Raw genomic sequence first — 16,655 nt, 5'->3', positions numbered from 1 at the left:
TGGGCGCCGCTGCGGGACGGGGAGGAGGTGGCGGCGGCGAGGAGCCGGGAAAGGAGGAGTGCGGGTTAGGTTTGGGAGGGATGGGATCGGGGGTGGGTGGGAGACGAGAGGGGGTGTGGGAGGGATGGGATCGGGGTGGGTGGGTCTGTGGGATTTCCCCTTTTCATTTTCTTTTTTCTTTTTTGTTCTCTATAGATAAATGGATGGATGGATGTGGGATGATGGATGGATGGATGGGCGCCATGTCATCAATCCGTGTCAAACCAACTCCACCAATGGGAATGAAGTATATGTGATTTGTGTATTTTATTTTGTTTTTCTTCTACTTTTGCACATGAAAAATTAAAAAAAAATGGTCTCACATTGTGAACAAGTTTGTATCTTGAATGACCAAAAATGTTGAGTAAGGAATTTTTCATTTTCTTTGCACGAAAAAATCATTTTCCATTTTTCGAATGCCCAAAATGCCGTTTTTTTGTGAAGAACCTACCAAATAATTGTTGCAAAACTGGACCAAAACAATTTTCTAAAATAGTAGACCATATTTAATTCACAATTAACCAAATGGAAGGGTGTCAAAATCTTTTATCCACCTCTCGTGAAAAAGACAAAATTCTACCGATTCAGCTGGAAGCGAGTCAAATTTGAACTGTAGGTGCCTCATAGTTTGCTATTTATTTTTTCCAAAAATCATTTATAGGTACATAAGTACCTATTTAATCAGAGAAACGCCAAAAAAATTCCAAGATTCAACCACTAGCTAGGAAAGGTCAAGCCCGCCGTTTTGACCGCATTTTGAAACGGGCATAAAAAATTCAACAAAAATCAAAAAATTGGGAAACCTTCGCATTGTGTCATTATATGTGGCCAAGTTCCTAGGAAAAATAACAAACTTGTAATACGGCAATTATTTTTAAAAAGTGTTCTCAGAAACGAGCTATCACGTGTGGAGATCAATGGCTTTCAAGCCAAATGATCAATCTTATGGCCACATTCATGGCATAGTTTGTTCAAATGATCTCATATTGTGCACAAGGGTACATATTGAAATTCCAAACAATGTTGCCTAAGGAAGTTTTCATTTTCTTTGGACGAAAAAACCATTTTTCATTTTCCGAGTGCCCAAAAGGAGGTTTTTTTATGAAGGAACTACCAAATAATTGTTGCAAAAATGGACCAAATCAATTTTATAAAATAATAGGCCATATATACAATTGACAAAATGGTTGGGTGAAAAAAGTTTTGATCCACCTCTGGTGAAAAAGACAAATTGCCGCCGATTCAGCTGGAAACGGGTCAAATTTGAACTGCAGCTGCCTCATAGTTTGCTCTTTATTTTTTCCAAAAATCATTTCTAGGTAAATAAGTATCTATTTGATCAGAAATACATGGTTTGATGGCGAGGCATCAAGGTTTGGACGGTGGCCGAGGGCCCCAACTCTAGAGCGCGTAAGCTCGCATGCCCGCCGCGTGGTCACCGCGTGACCGTAGCGTTGCCATGTGTTCTGGGCGGCCTAGGCATGTCTAGTGGGTTGGGCACTCCCCAGTTAGGTGCTAGGAAGAAAATTACAATATAAGATTCTCACGAGGAGACCGATCGATGCTCAAACATGAATAAGCAGCCAAGTGTTTGATTAGCGGTACGGGAAATGTACATGGCTAATGGGCGTGAGTTTTGGCTGAGGATGATTAGTTACTAAGAAGACCGTCCTCACAAATTTTCAGCTCAAAAGGAGGAGCCTAGGTGGTACTTGCTTTGCAAACCACCACACTGGACATAAATACAAATGTTGAAGCTCGGCTCAAAATAATGAATGGATTGAGCTGGCATTTGGTGGAGGATGGTTATTTGGGCATAGAAAAGCATTGTAGAAAATGGATATTATTTGGACATGCCAAAGTGGTACTTCCTTCACAAACTGTTACTCTGAACAGAATAGGAAAATGAATATTTTTGAATTATTTTTGAACTAGGCAAGGAAGGTTTTTACATATTTGACGAAGATATGACCCAAAGAATTTATGAGATTTTTTTTGGGAATTTTGGGAATGACAGAAATATAGGTTGCTTCACAACCTAGGGCAAAAACTGCCACATGGACATGACACATAGGCAAAACTGATGAGGTGGCGCCTAGTCATAGCAACCCACCACAATTTACAAGGCTATGACCATCTATATTGGTCGTTAACAACTAGAAATAAGGCAGCGGACTAGCGCTATTTGCTTTATGACCTTTTCGTGTGAGGAAATTACGACCTTTCTGACCAAAATGGTCGCAATGGTTTAGGGTTTGGAGCCCCCCGAACAACTTTTGACCAATTTGTCTGAAATGGTCATAAATTTATGACCAATTCTTCGAGGGTCACTGACAGAAGGTCATAAGTTGACATATTTCTTGTAGTGATCGCCGCTGCCATATACCACCACCACATATTCGCCGCCAATCCGAGTCCATATACGCCACCACATATCCGCCGCCATCACACTAATCTGAGTCCACCAGCAACATATATCCAACACCAGTCCGAGTTCCACCAGATTCATCTCCGCTAACAGTCCGAGTTCCACCATATTCATCTCTGCCACCAGTCCGAGTCCAGTATTTGTTACTCTATTTTAGATTTCCATATCACGCCATACTCCGAGTCGTGACAGAGTCGGACTCCCCACATTCCGTGCCACCCGCAGGAAAAAAATAGTTCCAGTTTAAAAAAAAACTAAGTCTAAAAATATTTGGCTAGACAATTTTTAGACCATTTGTAGGCTTTTTCGAAAAAAAATTGTTGCGGAGCAAAAAAAATTTGTAGACTTTTTCGAAAATTCTAGCTTCTTTGGCTCCTGCTACTGCTGGTGCTGGTGCCGAGGAGGACGATAATTATGCGGGCGATTACGAGGATGAGATTGATCAAAATCAGAACTACGTGCAACCATCAACATCAGGTCGTCACAGGCATATAATTGCAATGTTAGGCCTACACTACCACCTCAGGTACGAGATTATGACCATATTCCTAAACTGAAATTGAATATTTCACCGTTTGAGGGTAGATACATTCCTGATGTATATCTTACTTGGGAGTTAGAAACTGAATAACGTTTCACATGCTTACAATATCCTGAGGAGAGACGTGTAGCTGCTGCTGTTTGTGAATTCACTAGTTTTGCTTTTGTTTGATGGTCTGAACATTGTAGATACTAGATTATATCCTATTCCAACTACTTGGGCTGCTTTAAAAACTGCTAGCGTACTCGTTGGGTCCCACCATATTATCAATGTGAATTGCTTCAAAAATTGCAGCGTTTAAGACAAGGAAAAAATTCTGTAGAAAAATATTATCAGGAATTACAAACTGGCATGATTAGATGTGGTATTGTTGAGGATAATGAAGCTATGCTTGCACGTTTTATGGGTGGATTAAATAAAGAGATTCAGACCATTCTCGGGTATAAGGAGTATACTAATATCACTCGTTTTTTTCCATCTTGCTTGCAAAGCTGAACGTGAAGTGCAGGATCGACAGGCATTGGCGTGAACTAAATTTTCTGCAGGTCGACCTTCATCATGGACACCGCGTGCATCCTCTACTCCCACACGTCCTACTGCGGCACCACTGACTTCAACTGCCAATTCCAACCGAGATACAAGAAAACAGGCACCATCATCACCATCTGCCAGTAATACACCTTCCAGTTCCGCACAGAGCTCTTCTACTTCGACACAAAAATAGTGATAATGACTATCTTTTCTATAAACATGAAATTTGGTGTGCATTATGTTTATATACACAATGAGAAAGAAAGCTAAAGGGTTGTGGTAATGCACGGGCATTCAAAATTTGAAAGCATAATAAATGTGTTGGTTAACACTTCATCATATATTTAAAGATCAAACAATATGAGTGGAATCAATCGTTCTTTCTATTTGTTTTTCTATATCTCCCAAACAAACAAAGTGAGTTTGTTCTTGATTTTTTTACAGATCTACATATTAACATACCACTTTATATACGACGTAGGCTCCGGCGAGAAATACCTCGCTACGATGGGAATGGGAGGGTCCTGCAGGAAAAGGGAAGGGTGCATCATGGGGTGGGTTTTTTGTGTAGGGACCATGTGTCAGAGATAACATGGCCGATAGTCTGAACAAACACATTTCTTCCTCATATATGGTGTGATTTGTCGGAACCTGGACTATTCAGATGGTTGAATTTTGGGGAGCCTGCTAGCCACCCGTTTAATGTATGAACATACACAAACATATGAGCGATAAATAAGATTCGACCTTGAAGACGACCTTAATCACTGGTTTGATTCATTTTTATGCATTGTAGCCCGTAGCAACGCACGGGCATTCTACTAGTGTTACTAATTTGATGGCATAAATGTTGGTGCATTATTGTATAAATACGATCAAACATAAAAATATTTGACTTTCCAATAAAATTGAAAGTATACTCTTCAAAAGACGGAGGGAGTAGATTGCTAGTCAAATATTTTTTTTGACGGTGCTAGTCAAATATACGTGCAAAATTTGGCATGCATTCACGATAATTATAGCGTTTCATGCGGTAACCATCGGAAGGGCTCGCTGGCACTGACAGCCTCTGGTCGGCGCGTCCTCACAGGCGCAGCAGGTCATTACTAGCGCAAAGACCACGTCTAAACTGACTTTGTTGTGTGGTTTTTTTTGGTTGGAAAAGGTGGGTTTTATTCCTCAGAAACAGAATTACAGTCAGCTAGTACAACATGAGCAACACTGTCTGGCACCCGGCGCAACCAACATGCGGTACTACCACCAGATCTTCCTATACTAGCTAAATTATGAGCGACTCTATTTTGATGACGCTCAACTTTCAACGGAATAAACTCACGCGACTCCAGAGTTTTCTTGATTTCTAACATGAGATGACCGTATGCAGAACGGTTCAGCGAGTCGTCAGTCAATGCAGCAACAACCGCCGCGTTACCGGATTGTCAATATTGGCAAATCCGGCCGTTGTATACTAATTGACTTTGTCGTGCGGTTAAACAACTATCCTGTGGTAACTGCCCTTTTTTGTGTTTTAAAAATCTGTTTTTAACCTTTTTTTTCAGTTTGAGCCTTTAAGTAGGAGGCTAGGAGACCTATCTCACTAGGATACCTCTGCCGGTGCTGGATATCTGTAGCGGCGTTGTTCTACTCATGGAGAGCCTCCGGTGGCTCATGGGGGATGCGCTGACCCTTTATGTGGCCACTTCGGGCGGCATCCACACCATCTTGCGACGGTGCGGCGCCTTCGATCCAGGCGAGGAGGGCCTCCTTCGAAGATGGTCTGCTGGATGTGTCGTGCCAGGGTCCGTAGGTGTGTGGCGATGACATGCCCCGCTGGTGCCGGTCCCCCTCTCCCCTGAGCCTGTGCGATCTTGCTCCTGGTGCAACATTCTCGGTTGAGGACCTTGGCAGCTACGGCTTCATCTTCCATTGCTTATCTTCAGTTGCTTTAGTGTGTGAGGTTTAGTGTGATGCTGTCCATCGTCTATGTATCTTTTTGCCGTGTATTTCTTCTCTTTGCCTAAGGGCGTGTGCTTGTAATCCTGACCGGTTGATGGCTTTGTTAATTCATAGTCAGGCTAGGCTCAAGCCCCATCTCGGGCTCGGTTGATGCCTTTTCTCTAAAAAAATGCATCTGTTTATTTGGAGGAGAGAAGACAAACTTAGGGGCCCATGCATGCGCTAGTTAACGAGCGCTCTTTCGGGAGGCTCACAACAATCAGCGCCACATGGCGTGCTCTCGGCCGCCCGCCACGTGTCGCGCTCTGGATGCTCCCTCCGGATTTTGTGTTTTTTTTCGCACGTGTTTTCTGCATTTTAAACGGGGTTTTTTCCGAATTTTTTCGACGTTTCGGTTTTCCACCAGTCTTCCTTAAATTATGGAACAAAAAAATAGGAAAAAAATTGCATGAAAAAATGTGTTTTTTTTTTTGCGAGGGTCACGGTTTTGCTTCAGCGAGAGGCACGGTTTTGCTTTCGCGAGAGTCACGGCGTGACTCTCGGAAATGGAATAAACGCGTTTTCTTCTTTTTTTTCCTTCCGCGAGAGGCATGGTTTTGCTTTCGAGAGAGAGGCACGGTTGTGCTTTCGCTAGAGGCACGGTTTTGCTTTCGCGAGAGTCACGGCCGTGACTCTCGGAAACGGAAAAAACGCATTTTCTTGTTTTTTTTGCTTCCGCGAGAGGCATGGTTTTGCTTTCGAGAGAGGCACGGTTGTGCTTTCGCAAGAGGCACCACCATGCCTCTCGGAAAAGGAAAAAGACGTGTTTTCTGTTTTTTGTTATTTCAATAGAGGCACGGTTTTGCTTCTGTGAGAGGCACGGTTGTGCTTTCACGAGAGGCATGTCCGTGCCTCTCGGAAACGGAAAAAAAACACATTTTTATTTTGTTTCGCGAGAGGCACGGTTTTGCTTCCGCGAGAGGCATGGTTGTGATTTCGCCAGAGGCACGGCCGTGCCTCCTCAGAAACGAAAAAAACATGTTTTCTCTTCTTGTTTCCTTCCGCGGGAGGCACGGTTGTGCTTTCACGAGAGGCGCGTCAGTGCCTCTCGGAAGCGAAAAAGACACGTTTTCTATTTTTTTCACGAGAGGCACGGTTTTGCTTCCGCGAGAGGCATGGTTGTGATTTCGCCAGAGGCACGGCCGTGCCTCCTCGGAAACGAAAAAAAATGTATTTTCTCTTCTTGTTTCCTTCCGCGAGAGGCACGGTTTTCCTTCCGCGAGAGGCATGGTTTTGCTTCGGCGAGAGGCACGGTTGTGATTCCGCGAGAGGCACGGGTGTGCCTCTTTCGGAAAGGGAAAAACCTCGTGCTCCTGGTTCGGTTTTTTTGTCCATTTTTTTTAAAAAAAGTTTGTCAAAACCTATCAACATGGGATCTAGTTTTGAAGATCTCGACGTGAGAAATCCAACGGTGAAAACGGTTAGAGATTTGGCGCATGGTTTAAGAGATAAAACGTTTTGAATAAACGAATCTACGAAAAAAGGGAAAACTCCAAGTTGTGACAAGTGTCGTACATGCAGCGCACTTGTCTTAACCTGGGAAAGTGGGAGTGATCTTTGCAACGAGTACTCCTTAACTGCTGATTTGGACAAAAAGGTGTTTAGGGTAGGGAGGGCCGCATACTATGATCTTAGTCCAACCCATATACCTGTTGACAAAAAGGGGGAATCTTGGGATTGCTGAAATAATTCAAGTTGCGTGTGCTCTCGGTGATGACGAACTGTCGATCTTAGAGACTTCTTTTGGACAAATCTGCTATAGCACCTCTCTTGACGGAGATATTTTACAATTATCTAATTGCTACCATCATTTAGTTTATTTTGTGGAAATGCCGCCAGGTAAGTCACGGTGAAACAATGCATTCTTCTATGACGACTGGTGCCGGAGGAACGTGCGCAATTATCATAGATGATCATAGTCGTTTTGTCACAACGGGAAGTAGCGACATTCCATTTATCGATGATGCCACGACGGCTGAGGCTTGTGCTCTCCTTAATGGCCTAATTCTTAAACAAAATTGGTTGCACGGAGGTCGTTGAGATCATGCAACAAGATTGTAACTCCATTGGACCGGCTGCGGAAATTTACAAAGAGTGCTCTTTTATGTCACAATTTTGATCAGATAATCGTTATTCATTGTTAGAGCAGCTCATGTTCTAGCAAGTCCATGTAATTGCGGGTCAGGGTGGATGCCCAAGACTATACCTGAAATATGGATCCATCATGTTTTCTTGTTCATATAATTGCGAGTCAGGGCAGATGCAATAGGGTGTAGGGCGGGGCCCATGGTGGGACCATGCTGGGAGATTTTGGCCAATCCGATATCTATACCTACTATTACAGGGAATAGGTATTCTAGGTTTGGTTAGCCCTTTTCGTTTGGTTTGAGTGCACGCTAAAATTTCGTATTGTTAGCTCGCGCACAAGCTAAGGGATATGGGTCAGATACTTGTATGTTGATGGGCTTTCATAAAGACCGCAAAAAATAATTGGGTCAAAATAAATCAACATTGTTGGAATTGAACACAAGACCTCCTGTTTTGATCTTCAATGTAATAACCAACGACATATGCATCATCCACATTTACTAATCCCAACTCGTTGTAAATATATGAATGGCAGTCCTCATGTTTAGGCGAGCTAATTAAGCGAATGAGCTAATTAAAGGAAGAATTGTGGGCTTAAATGAAATATTTAAACGGATGCGGCTAATTAAAGAAAGGACTATGGGTAAACCGGTGGAATAACTGAAAGAAAGATTATGGTCTTAATAAATAGAATATTCAAATAGATGAGGCTAATTAAAGGAAGGAGATGAGGCAAAAAGTTAGGATAATTAAAAGGAAGGATTTGTAGGCTTCAGTGTGTTGGGACTGCTAAATTAGAAAAGGAAGGATTTGATTTCCGACTAAAACAGATGAGGACGTCATGGTAACTAAATGAAGGATTATACTTAAATGAAATCGGTGGGAGATTGTGCTCGGCAAAAAAAATATGAACAGGGCTAAATTGCATCGTATTTTTTATGTTCATTTTATAGAAGGATATTGCGTTGCAGCATTGTTCTTCATTGTGAGTCCAGTGCTGTGAGACATTAATTATCTTGCATAAAACATCATTTTTTCCGTTGCAACGCACGGACATATGTGCTAGTAGCTATGAAGAAAATAAATAAGTAGAAAAAACCCAGCCAAACTCACTATTGGCCCACCCTAATAAATTGTGCTAATCCACCACTGTTGCGGGTGATGTAGCTCTATTTACAAACATAATATAATCTGTCATTAAAGCTTTTCATAAGAAAAAAACATACATGTATATCTCTCAGGCGTCTAGGCTTCAAGCGGCGTCGGCCTCCAGGATTCGCTTGATCTGCAGGCGCGCATCGCGCTTGAGCCGGTCCGGGAATATGACATCAAATCGAATTCTAAGGCTTCCCCGACGGCCGGGCTCGCGGGCGATGGGCATGCCCTCCATCGGCACCACGAGCTCATAGCCGGGGTGAACCACGGTGGCTTCCTCCTCCTGGCCGCCACCCACGTCCACCGCCAGTTCCCGGCCGTCGAGGGTGGGGAGCACGATCACCGTGCCCAGGGCCTCCGGGAGGGTGAGACGGACATCCGTGACCAGGTCCTTCCCGTCGCGGCGGTACATGTGGTGTGGCCTTTCGTCGATGGCAAACACCAGGTCGGCGGGGAGCTGGTTCCACTGCTGGTTGCCCTTGCCAGGGAACGTGATCTTGGTACCCTTCTTCCACCCCGGCTTCACCTCGATCGATAGAACCTCGGACTCCGTCTTCATCCTCCTATGAGACACGTACCATAATATTTTGGTAATGTTAAAAATACGACGTCAGATTTTTAAGCATGTCAAATCGATTGTTTTTATGACAATTTATGTTGTCGAGCATGGCAATTTCTTTTAGCAAACATGGCATTTTTTGCACAGCAAATCCTTGTTTGCCAGAAATCCCCATGTGTCCCTGAAAAATTTGTCACCCTAATTTGCACAAAAACATTCGATTTGCAATGGTAAAAAAAATCTGGCGTTTCGTTTTGAGCGAAATCCAAAAAATTAGACAAAACTGGAGTGCATTTACCCGCTGGAGTCGACGACATTCCTGGAGATCTTCATGTTTTTGGTGACGCCCGTGTAGAGCTCCTCCAGCGTGCACGCCAGTTTGGTCTCCACCGGCGGAGGTGGCGCCCCGACGCCCTGATCTCCGGCGCCGTGAGGCCGTCCCAAGCCGCCGCCGTCCCACCCCGGCCGCTGTCTGCCGCGCGCGTTATTGCAGTATGTGAAGGGCGTGCTTCCGAAGAACTCGGCGAAGATGTCGTCGGCGGGCTGCTGTGGCGGGCCCTTGAGCCCCTCCTCCCCATACTGGTCGTACACTGCCCTCTTACTGGCGTCGCTGAGAACCTGATCACGCAAGCAAAACGATCAAGCATTACACACAGATTCTATCCACTGTTCAGAATGCATCGATGAAAGCGTACGTTGTAGGCTTGGGTGATGTCCTTAAACTTGGCCTCGCAGTCCTTGTCGCCGGTGGGGTTCTTGTCCGGGTGCCACCGCATGGCCAGCCGCCGGTAGGCCCTGCGGAGATCGTTGTCGGTCGCGCTCCGGTCGACATTCAGGATCTCGTAGTAGTCCACCGATCCCATCGTGAACCGTAATGAAGATGCATGACAAGAACGAGTAACTCTCCGGGTCCCCGATCGATAGCAAAGATAATTCTTGTGTATGCAGTATGTATTTATTTATGGGGAATTTGGGTGTATGGCGATTGACAGTTGCTCGGTTGCATGGATTACCAGATGAAATGGGAGATGAACGAGACCAGTGCTATCATGAAAGATCGCCAAAGGAAGACGAGGCTCCGGAGCTTCAAGGTACACAACATTTGATCGATCTGACCAAAGAACTCAACCAAACATTCCAACAAAAAATGCTCGCACGAGAGATCAATCAAGGAAGAGGAGGCTCACATTTGATTGCTCTGATGAAGAACACAACCAAACAAGATTGAATTGAAGAAGGTGGTGTTGTTTAATTGCTTACAATTAGAGATCTTTGGAGGCCAGAGGAGAATGCGAATCGAGAGCATTTCCGTCCATATGTTTCGCCCTGCTTTATTTGGAGGGTGTCAAAGAATAGGAGAAGAAAAGCTCGTACTAGAAAACATCACGCGTGCTAGTGCCTCACGTGCTTGTCATAACCCTAGATCGGGGGGGTCACGGAAAGGGGATCAGGAGTATAGGTGAAATTAAGCTTGGGGAAGAGGGAGATGGCAGCGATGTACGGGGAAAAAGAATATTCATGCCAATGTGTTGACGAGTTCAACGATCGGCTCCAGTTAATATCTATTGGGATTATGTGTCCTGCAACTATATTCAAATTGCTTGTTATTATAAATATTTAAAATATCTCACTATGAAATTATACATGTGTCTGTGCATGGAAATTTGCCTACTTGTTTGGCATGGAACTATGAGTAATGCTATACCTACGGGCAGATTTTTACTTACGGGGAGAAAGATTTGCAGGCTTATGATTGGTTAGTGAGCCCCGCCTTGAAATGGGTGGGAGGAGGGGGGGGGTAGGTAAAGGGAATATTCTCTCTCCCCGCAGCTGTACGTGTACTGGGCCCCTTTTTGAGCCTTTCATGCTCAAGGAAGCCGGTTAATTACCAGTGAAATACATTATGCTCTATATACTAAAAAGCTACCTATGTATGTTCATAATTGGAAGAAGCTAGATTGTATAATTAGATTATAACCATGGTTTTAGAATCACGCTATAGTGTTTAGAAGAGTCCTAAGTAAAGGGACCATTTTTTTTCAAAAACCCCATATATAGTTTTAGAAGCACGCTATAGCATTTAGAAGAGTCCTACGTTAAGGGACCTTTTTTTTAAAACCCCCATATATTAATTAATTAATTAATAATGTTATTACAATCGTTCATTACAAAATTTGGCACACGGTGCGGAACACTATTAAGAAGAACCCCATCTGATTTGCTTATAAAGCTAAACTTTGCAATTTCATGAGCCACCTTATTGTCATGCCGGTTAATTTTCGCAATTTTAAAATTCTTGAGCATCCTCGATATACTCAAGGCTTCTTTCTTCAGATCAACGAGCGGAGACCTATCAAGATTCTCATTTGCAAGGAAAAAATGGACAAAAGCACAACTAGTCTCCAAAATAATGGACTGGTAAAGAGTAATACCGATATACTGCCAGGCAAGCACGTAACTCAGCTTCATTCACGCTGTAATACTAACCCAGAAAGTCCCACAAAGAAATAGTAACTTCACCAGATGAGTTCCTAACAGCCACCACCACACTGGCCGCACTAATACTCTCCACATAGCTGGCATCGACATTGATCTTGATATAATCATCTGGTGGAGGTTTCCATCCCACCTGTTCTTGTGATGTTGCGAAAACTGGTGTAGCACCTCCCACTTTTTCTTTACCTTTGTTACTAGGAACAACCTGGACAGTCTCGTGACAGGACGTAAAAGAAGACCAGTAGTTGACCACAAAAACTGCAGAAGCAGCAATGGATTCCTTCCCCTTTCCAAAATTAAATCATTTCTCAGGTGCCAGGCTCGCCAGAAAAGAAACAAAATTTGCTCTCGCAGTTGCAAGCTCAAATGATCCAACAAAATGAATAGCCAATCTGGTCCCGAGAATTTGAACCACTCTTTATCAGTAATATTCCACAATTCTCTCAAGGCCAGTCGCAGAGCACGAGCCGTAGAACAAGTAAACGAGGGCATGAAAAGAGCTTTCATCTTCTACTCCACAAATAGAGCACATACCTGAAGTAATCTGATGGCGGTTAACTCTATTGGTCTGGACCGCTAAGCTATCGGATGCGGCCCGCGAAGCAAAAATCCTTATCTTCTGAGGGATATTGGCCTTTCAAATTAAATTCCAGAGCCTTCTTTCTCCGCATGGATAGCCACTAGATTGACCTAATTTATCTTGACTATCCTTCAACTTAAGCGCTAAATTGTATGCAATTTTAATAAAAAATATACCATTTTTCTCATAGTGCCACGCAATAAAATCCCCATCCCCATAAGCACGAATACGAATCTTAAGAATCACCTCTCCATTGTGGGGATAGAAAAGATACTTAATCAAATTTTTATCCCATACCTTTCTCCCGCTCAAGAACAAATCAAAGACCCACTACAATCTAGTATTATGCCTTTTAGCTGAAATTTTAAGGCCAGTGCTCCTGGATAACCAATTATCCCTCCAAATATCAATGTTAGATCCATCACCCACCCGCCAAATGACACCATTCTTAAGCAATTCCAGACCCTGCATAATACCTTGCCTTTGGAAGAGGTCTTGCCTAGTGACTAAGGATCCCGGATCTAGAGCTCGATGGGAACAAAACGACACAGTTAGTTCATAATCAAAAAAGTAAAGCTATAAATCCATAGATCTAGAGGCTTCAAGCTCATTCTGCCTGTATTGAGGAAAGCTTAGCCGCCGTTTCTTGCTGGCCCTTAGATGTATCTAAAATTGTCATAATTCTCTTGCCATCGACCTCCAAAATATCTAAGTTTTAATGTAGTTTGAACTTGACAATTGGTATTTAGAGCTTGCTTCAGTCATCGACGACGAGTATGATTCGGACACGACGAGTTTGGATTCCCATAAAATCCTTCTCTTTGACCCTTGATCCCGGCGGCGATTCACCCTGGTGCAGATTTGGCTCGATAGATGTCTCTAGCTGTGACCTTGTTATATCACCCTGAGTATTTGTATCTGTCAGAGAAAAAACTATGTACGTCTGCCAAAAGCCTAGAACACGCATGCTTGTGAGAGAAGATTTTTGCCTCCTGGGGCCAGAATTTTAAAAAATGTGAAAGTCAAAATTTTAATAGACCGGTAATGTGCTAATATGGACAATCTTCCTTTAATTTAATATATACACGTAAAAAGAACAGAGAAACATCAACTAATGAGGACGATCTCTAATTGTAATAGAGAAAAAAATGATAACGTGCACGTAAAAATAAAACAAGATTGTAAAAAGAACAGAGAAACATCAACTAATGAGGACGATCTCTAATTATAATAGAGAAAAAAATGATAACGTGCACGTAAAAATAAAACAAGATTGTAAAAAGAACAGAGAAACATCAACTAATGAGGACGATCTCTAATTATAATAGAGAAAAAAAATGATAACGTGCACGTAAAAATAAAACAAGATTGAGAATGCTGGCTGTGGGGTTCGAACCCACGCGCAGCTTGACTGCAGAAGATCTTAAGTCTTCCCCCTTAACCACTCGGGCAAACCAGCACCTTTTGTGTTTTCATCACTAGCCGTACCCATGGCTGATAATTTAATGTTTCCATGTTTTGAACGAATAAACATTCAGGGTGTGTTCGCCCAGGGCAACTCCAAACGCGGATCACCTGATCACCCTTAATGTCTGAATCGGGTTGTCCGAACATTTTTTTTACCATCCAGCATGGGTCATCAAATTTGTTTAGACCGGTCTAATTGTCTGAAATCTTACAAATCAGAACCAAATATATAAGTGGTTTGGGGGCGCCCAGACCTTTGTCACATTGGACTTTGACACGCCTGGCCCACCCAAAAACCCCAACTGGAGCCTGCGCATTTGGGCATTTCCATCATTACAGCCGCCCCGACGGTTCCAACACATTCCACCTTCGAGTTCAAGCCGCTGCAGGAGGACCCAAGGAGAGGATTGTTGTCCCGACAGAGCCGGAGGATCAGTGTGTGGTGGCCGTTTGCAAGGTCTTGTCCGTAGAAAGAAACGACAGACACCGCAAGGCGAAGAGAAAGCGGGAGGTGCACTAGCAGCCGTCCATGGCGGACCTCATCCAGCAAAGCGTGCCGCCACCCTGGTGTCGCCTGGGCAATCGACAACATGCATGGTCGTCCCAGTTGAGGCCGCCCTACTACTACGCCTCCCATCACCTTTGTCCGGCTGGCACGTAACATTTGTGCAACACTATGCGTCCTCAGGCCATCGAGCCCTGATACGTCTCCGTCGTATCTATAATTTTTGATTGTTCCATGCCAATATTCAACAACTTTCATATACTTTTGCCAACTTTTTATACTATTTTTAGGACTAACATATTGATCCAGTGCCCAGTGTCAGCTCCTGTTTGTTGCATGTTTTATGTTTCGCAGAAACCCCATATCAAACGGAGTCCAAACGGGATAAAAACGGACGGAGAATATTTTTGGAATATTTGTGATTTTTGGGAAGAAGAATCAACGCGAGACGGTGCCCGATGGGGCCACGAGGCAGAGGGGCGCGCCACTGACCCTCGTGGGCACCCCGTAAGGCGGCTGACGCTCTTCTTTTGCCGCAAGAAAGCTAATTTTCAGATAAAAATCTGGGCGAAGGTTTCAACCCAATCGGAGTTACGGATCTTCGGATATAAAATAAATGGTGAAAGGGCAGAATCTGAGAGCGCGGAAATAGAGAGAGACAGAGAGACAGATCCAATCTCGGAGGGGCTCTCGCCCCTCCCACGCCATGGAGACCATGGACCAGAGGGGAAACCATTCTCCCATCTAGGGAGAAGGTCAAGGAATAAGAAGAAGAAGGGGGCTCTCTCCCCGTTGCTTCCGGTGGCGCCGGAACGCCGCCGGGGGCCATCATCATCACTGTGATCTACACCAACACCGCCATCATCTTCACCAACATCTCCATCACCTTCCCCCATCTATATTCAGCGGTCCACTCTCCCGCATACTGCTGTACCCTCTACTTGAACCTGGTGCTTTATACTTCATATTATTATCCAATGATGTGTTGCCATCCTATGATGTCTGAGTATATTTTCGTTGTCCTACCGGTGATTGACGAATTGTTATGATTGGTTTAATTTGTTTGTGGTTATGTTGATGTCCTATTGTGCCCTCCGTGTCGCGCAAGCGTGAGGGATTCCCGCTGTAGGGTGTTGCAATACGTTCATGATTGCTTATAGTGGGTTGCTTGAGTGACAGAATCATAAATCCGAGTAAGGGGGTTGTGGCGTATGGGATAAAGGGGACTTGATATGTTAATGCTTTGGTTGGGTTTTACCTTAATGATATTTAGTAGTTGCGGATGCTTGCTAGAGTTCCAATCATAAGTGCATATGATCCAAGAATAGAAAGTATGTTAGCTTATGCCTCTCCCACATAAAACTTGCTATCGGTCTAGTAGTAGTCAATTGCTTAGGGACAATTTCACAAATCCTACCACCACTTTTCCACACTCGCTATTTACTTTATTGCTTCTTTATCTAAACAACCCCTACTTTTTATTTATGTGCTCTTTATTATCTTGCAAAGCTATCCAACAACACCTACAAAGCACTTCTAGTTTCATACTTGTTTTAGGTAAAGCGAATGTAAAGCGTGTGTAGAGTTGTATCGGTGGTCGATAGAACTTGAGGGAATATTTGTTCTACCTTTAGCTCCTCGTTGGGTTCGACACTCTTACATATCGAAAGAGGCTACAACTGATCCCCTACACTTGTGGGTTATCAAGACCTTTTTCTGGCGCCGTTGCCGAGGAGTCATAGCGTGGGATGAATATTCTCGTGTGTGCTTATTTGCTTTATCACTAAGTAATTTTTATTTTCTGATCTTAGTTGTTTTCTATCTTTAGTTATGGATATGGAACACGAAATACCAAAAAAAATTAGGTGTACTTGCTACTCATGGAGATGGGGAACCTCCTAAAACCCTCGATGCTGGTTATGTGAAAAATATTATGTAGTACTTTGATAATTTTGAGAAAACCCCATTCAATTATGTTATGGGAGACACGTTGGATCAACGTGAATACTTTAGGGATTATCGCTTGACACAAAAGGGGGAACTATTATGGGATCGAATTCATATGTTGCATTGGCATGCTCCTCAACTATGCTTGAGATATGATTATACTTGTTGCTCTAGGATGAAGGCTCCACACCTTCCCTTTTCATGCAAATTTAATGATGATAAAACCTTGGCTTATTATGCTAATGGTATCTACGATTACTATGATGTGGAACAAATAGAAGAATTCGTTGCTTTTATGGGTGCTTATGAAATTGAATCTTTGTT

General features: G+C 43.5%; 1 protein-coding gene and 1 non-coding gene across 2 annotated transcripts; both read right to left on the bottom strand.

Moving 5' to 3' along the window:
• Positions 1–8,730: 8,730 nt before the first annotated feature.
• Positions 8,731–10,615, bottom strand: LOC119282664 (dnaJ homolog subfamily B member 1-like). Its single transcript, XM_037562809.1, has 3 exons — positions 10,032–10,615; positions 9,635–9,954; positions 8,731–9,340 (listed from the first exon to the last, which is right to left on the bottom strand). Exons 1-3 carry the CDS (start codon positions 10,197–10,199, stop codon positions 8,875–8,877), a joined length of 954 nt encoding a protein of 317 aa, XP_037418706.1. The 5' UTR covers positions 10,200–10,615; the 3' UTR covers positions 8,731–8,874.
• A 3,172-nt stretch (positions 10,616–13,787) lies between these two features.
• TRNAL-UAA lies at positions 13,788–13,871 on the bottom strand. Its single transcript has one exon. It is a non-coding gene; the product is annotated as a tRNA-Leu (tRNA).
• Between the last annotated feature and the right edge of the window lie 2,784 nt (positions 13,872–16,655).

The sequence above is a fragment of the Triticum dicoccoides genome, chromosome 3B (genome assembly GCF_002162155.2).
Source record: "Triticum dicoccoides isolate Atlit2015 ecotype Zavitan chromosome 3B, WEW_v2.0, whole genome shotgun sequence".
Classification (NCBI taxonomy): domain Eukaryota; kingdom Viridiplantae; phylum Streptophyta; class Magnoliopsida; order Poales; family Poaceae; genus Triticum; species Triticum dicoccoides.
The sequence above is the reverse complement of the archived record's forward strand: the minus strand, read 5'-3'. Positions and strand labels throughout refer to the sequence as shown.

What these genes read in the sequence shown, in the direction of transcription:
- LOC119282664 (XM_037562809.1), bottom strand. Translation starts at nt 10,199, where the DNA reads ATGGGATCGGTGGACTACTACGAGATCCTGAATGTCGACCGGAGCGCG. An exon ending in ACATCACCCAAGCCTACAAC is followed by an intron (nt 9,955 to 10,031) that starts GTACGCTTTCAT and finishes TTGCGTGATCAG; the next exon opens with GTTCTCAGCGACGCCAGTAA. An exon ending in AATGTCGTCGACTCCAGCGG is followed by an intron (nt 9,341 to 9,634) that starts GTAAATGCACTC and finishes CGTGTCTCATAG; the next exon opens with GAGGATGAAGACGGAGTCCG.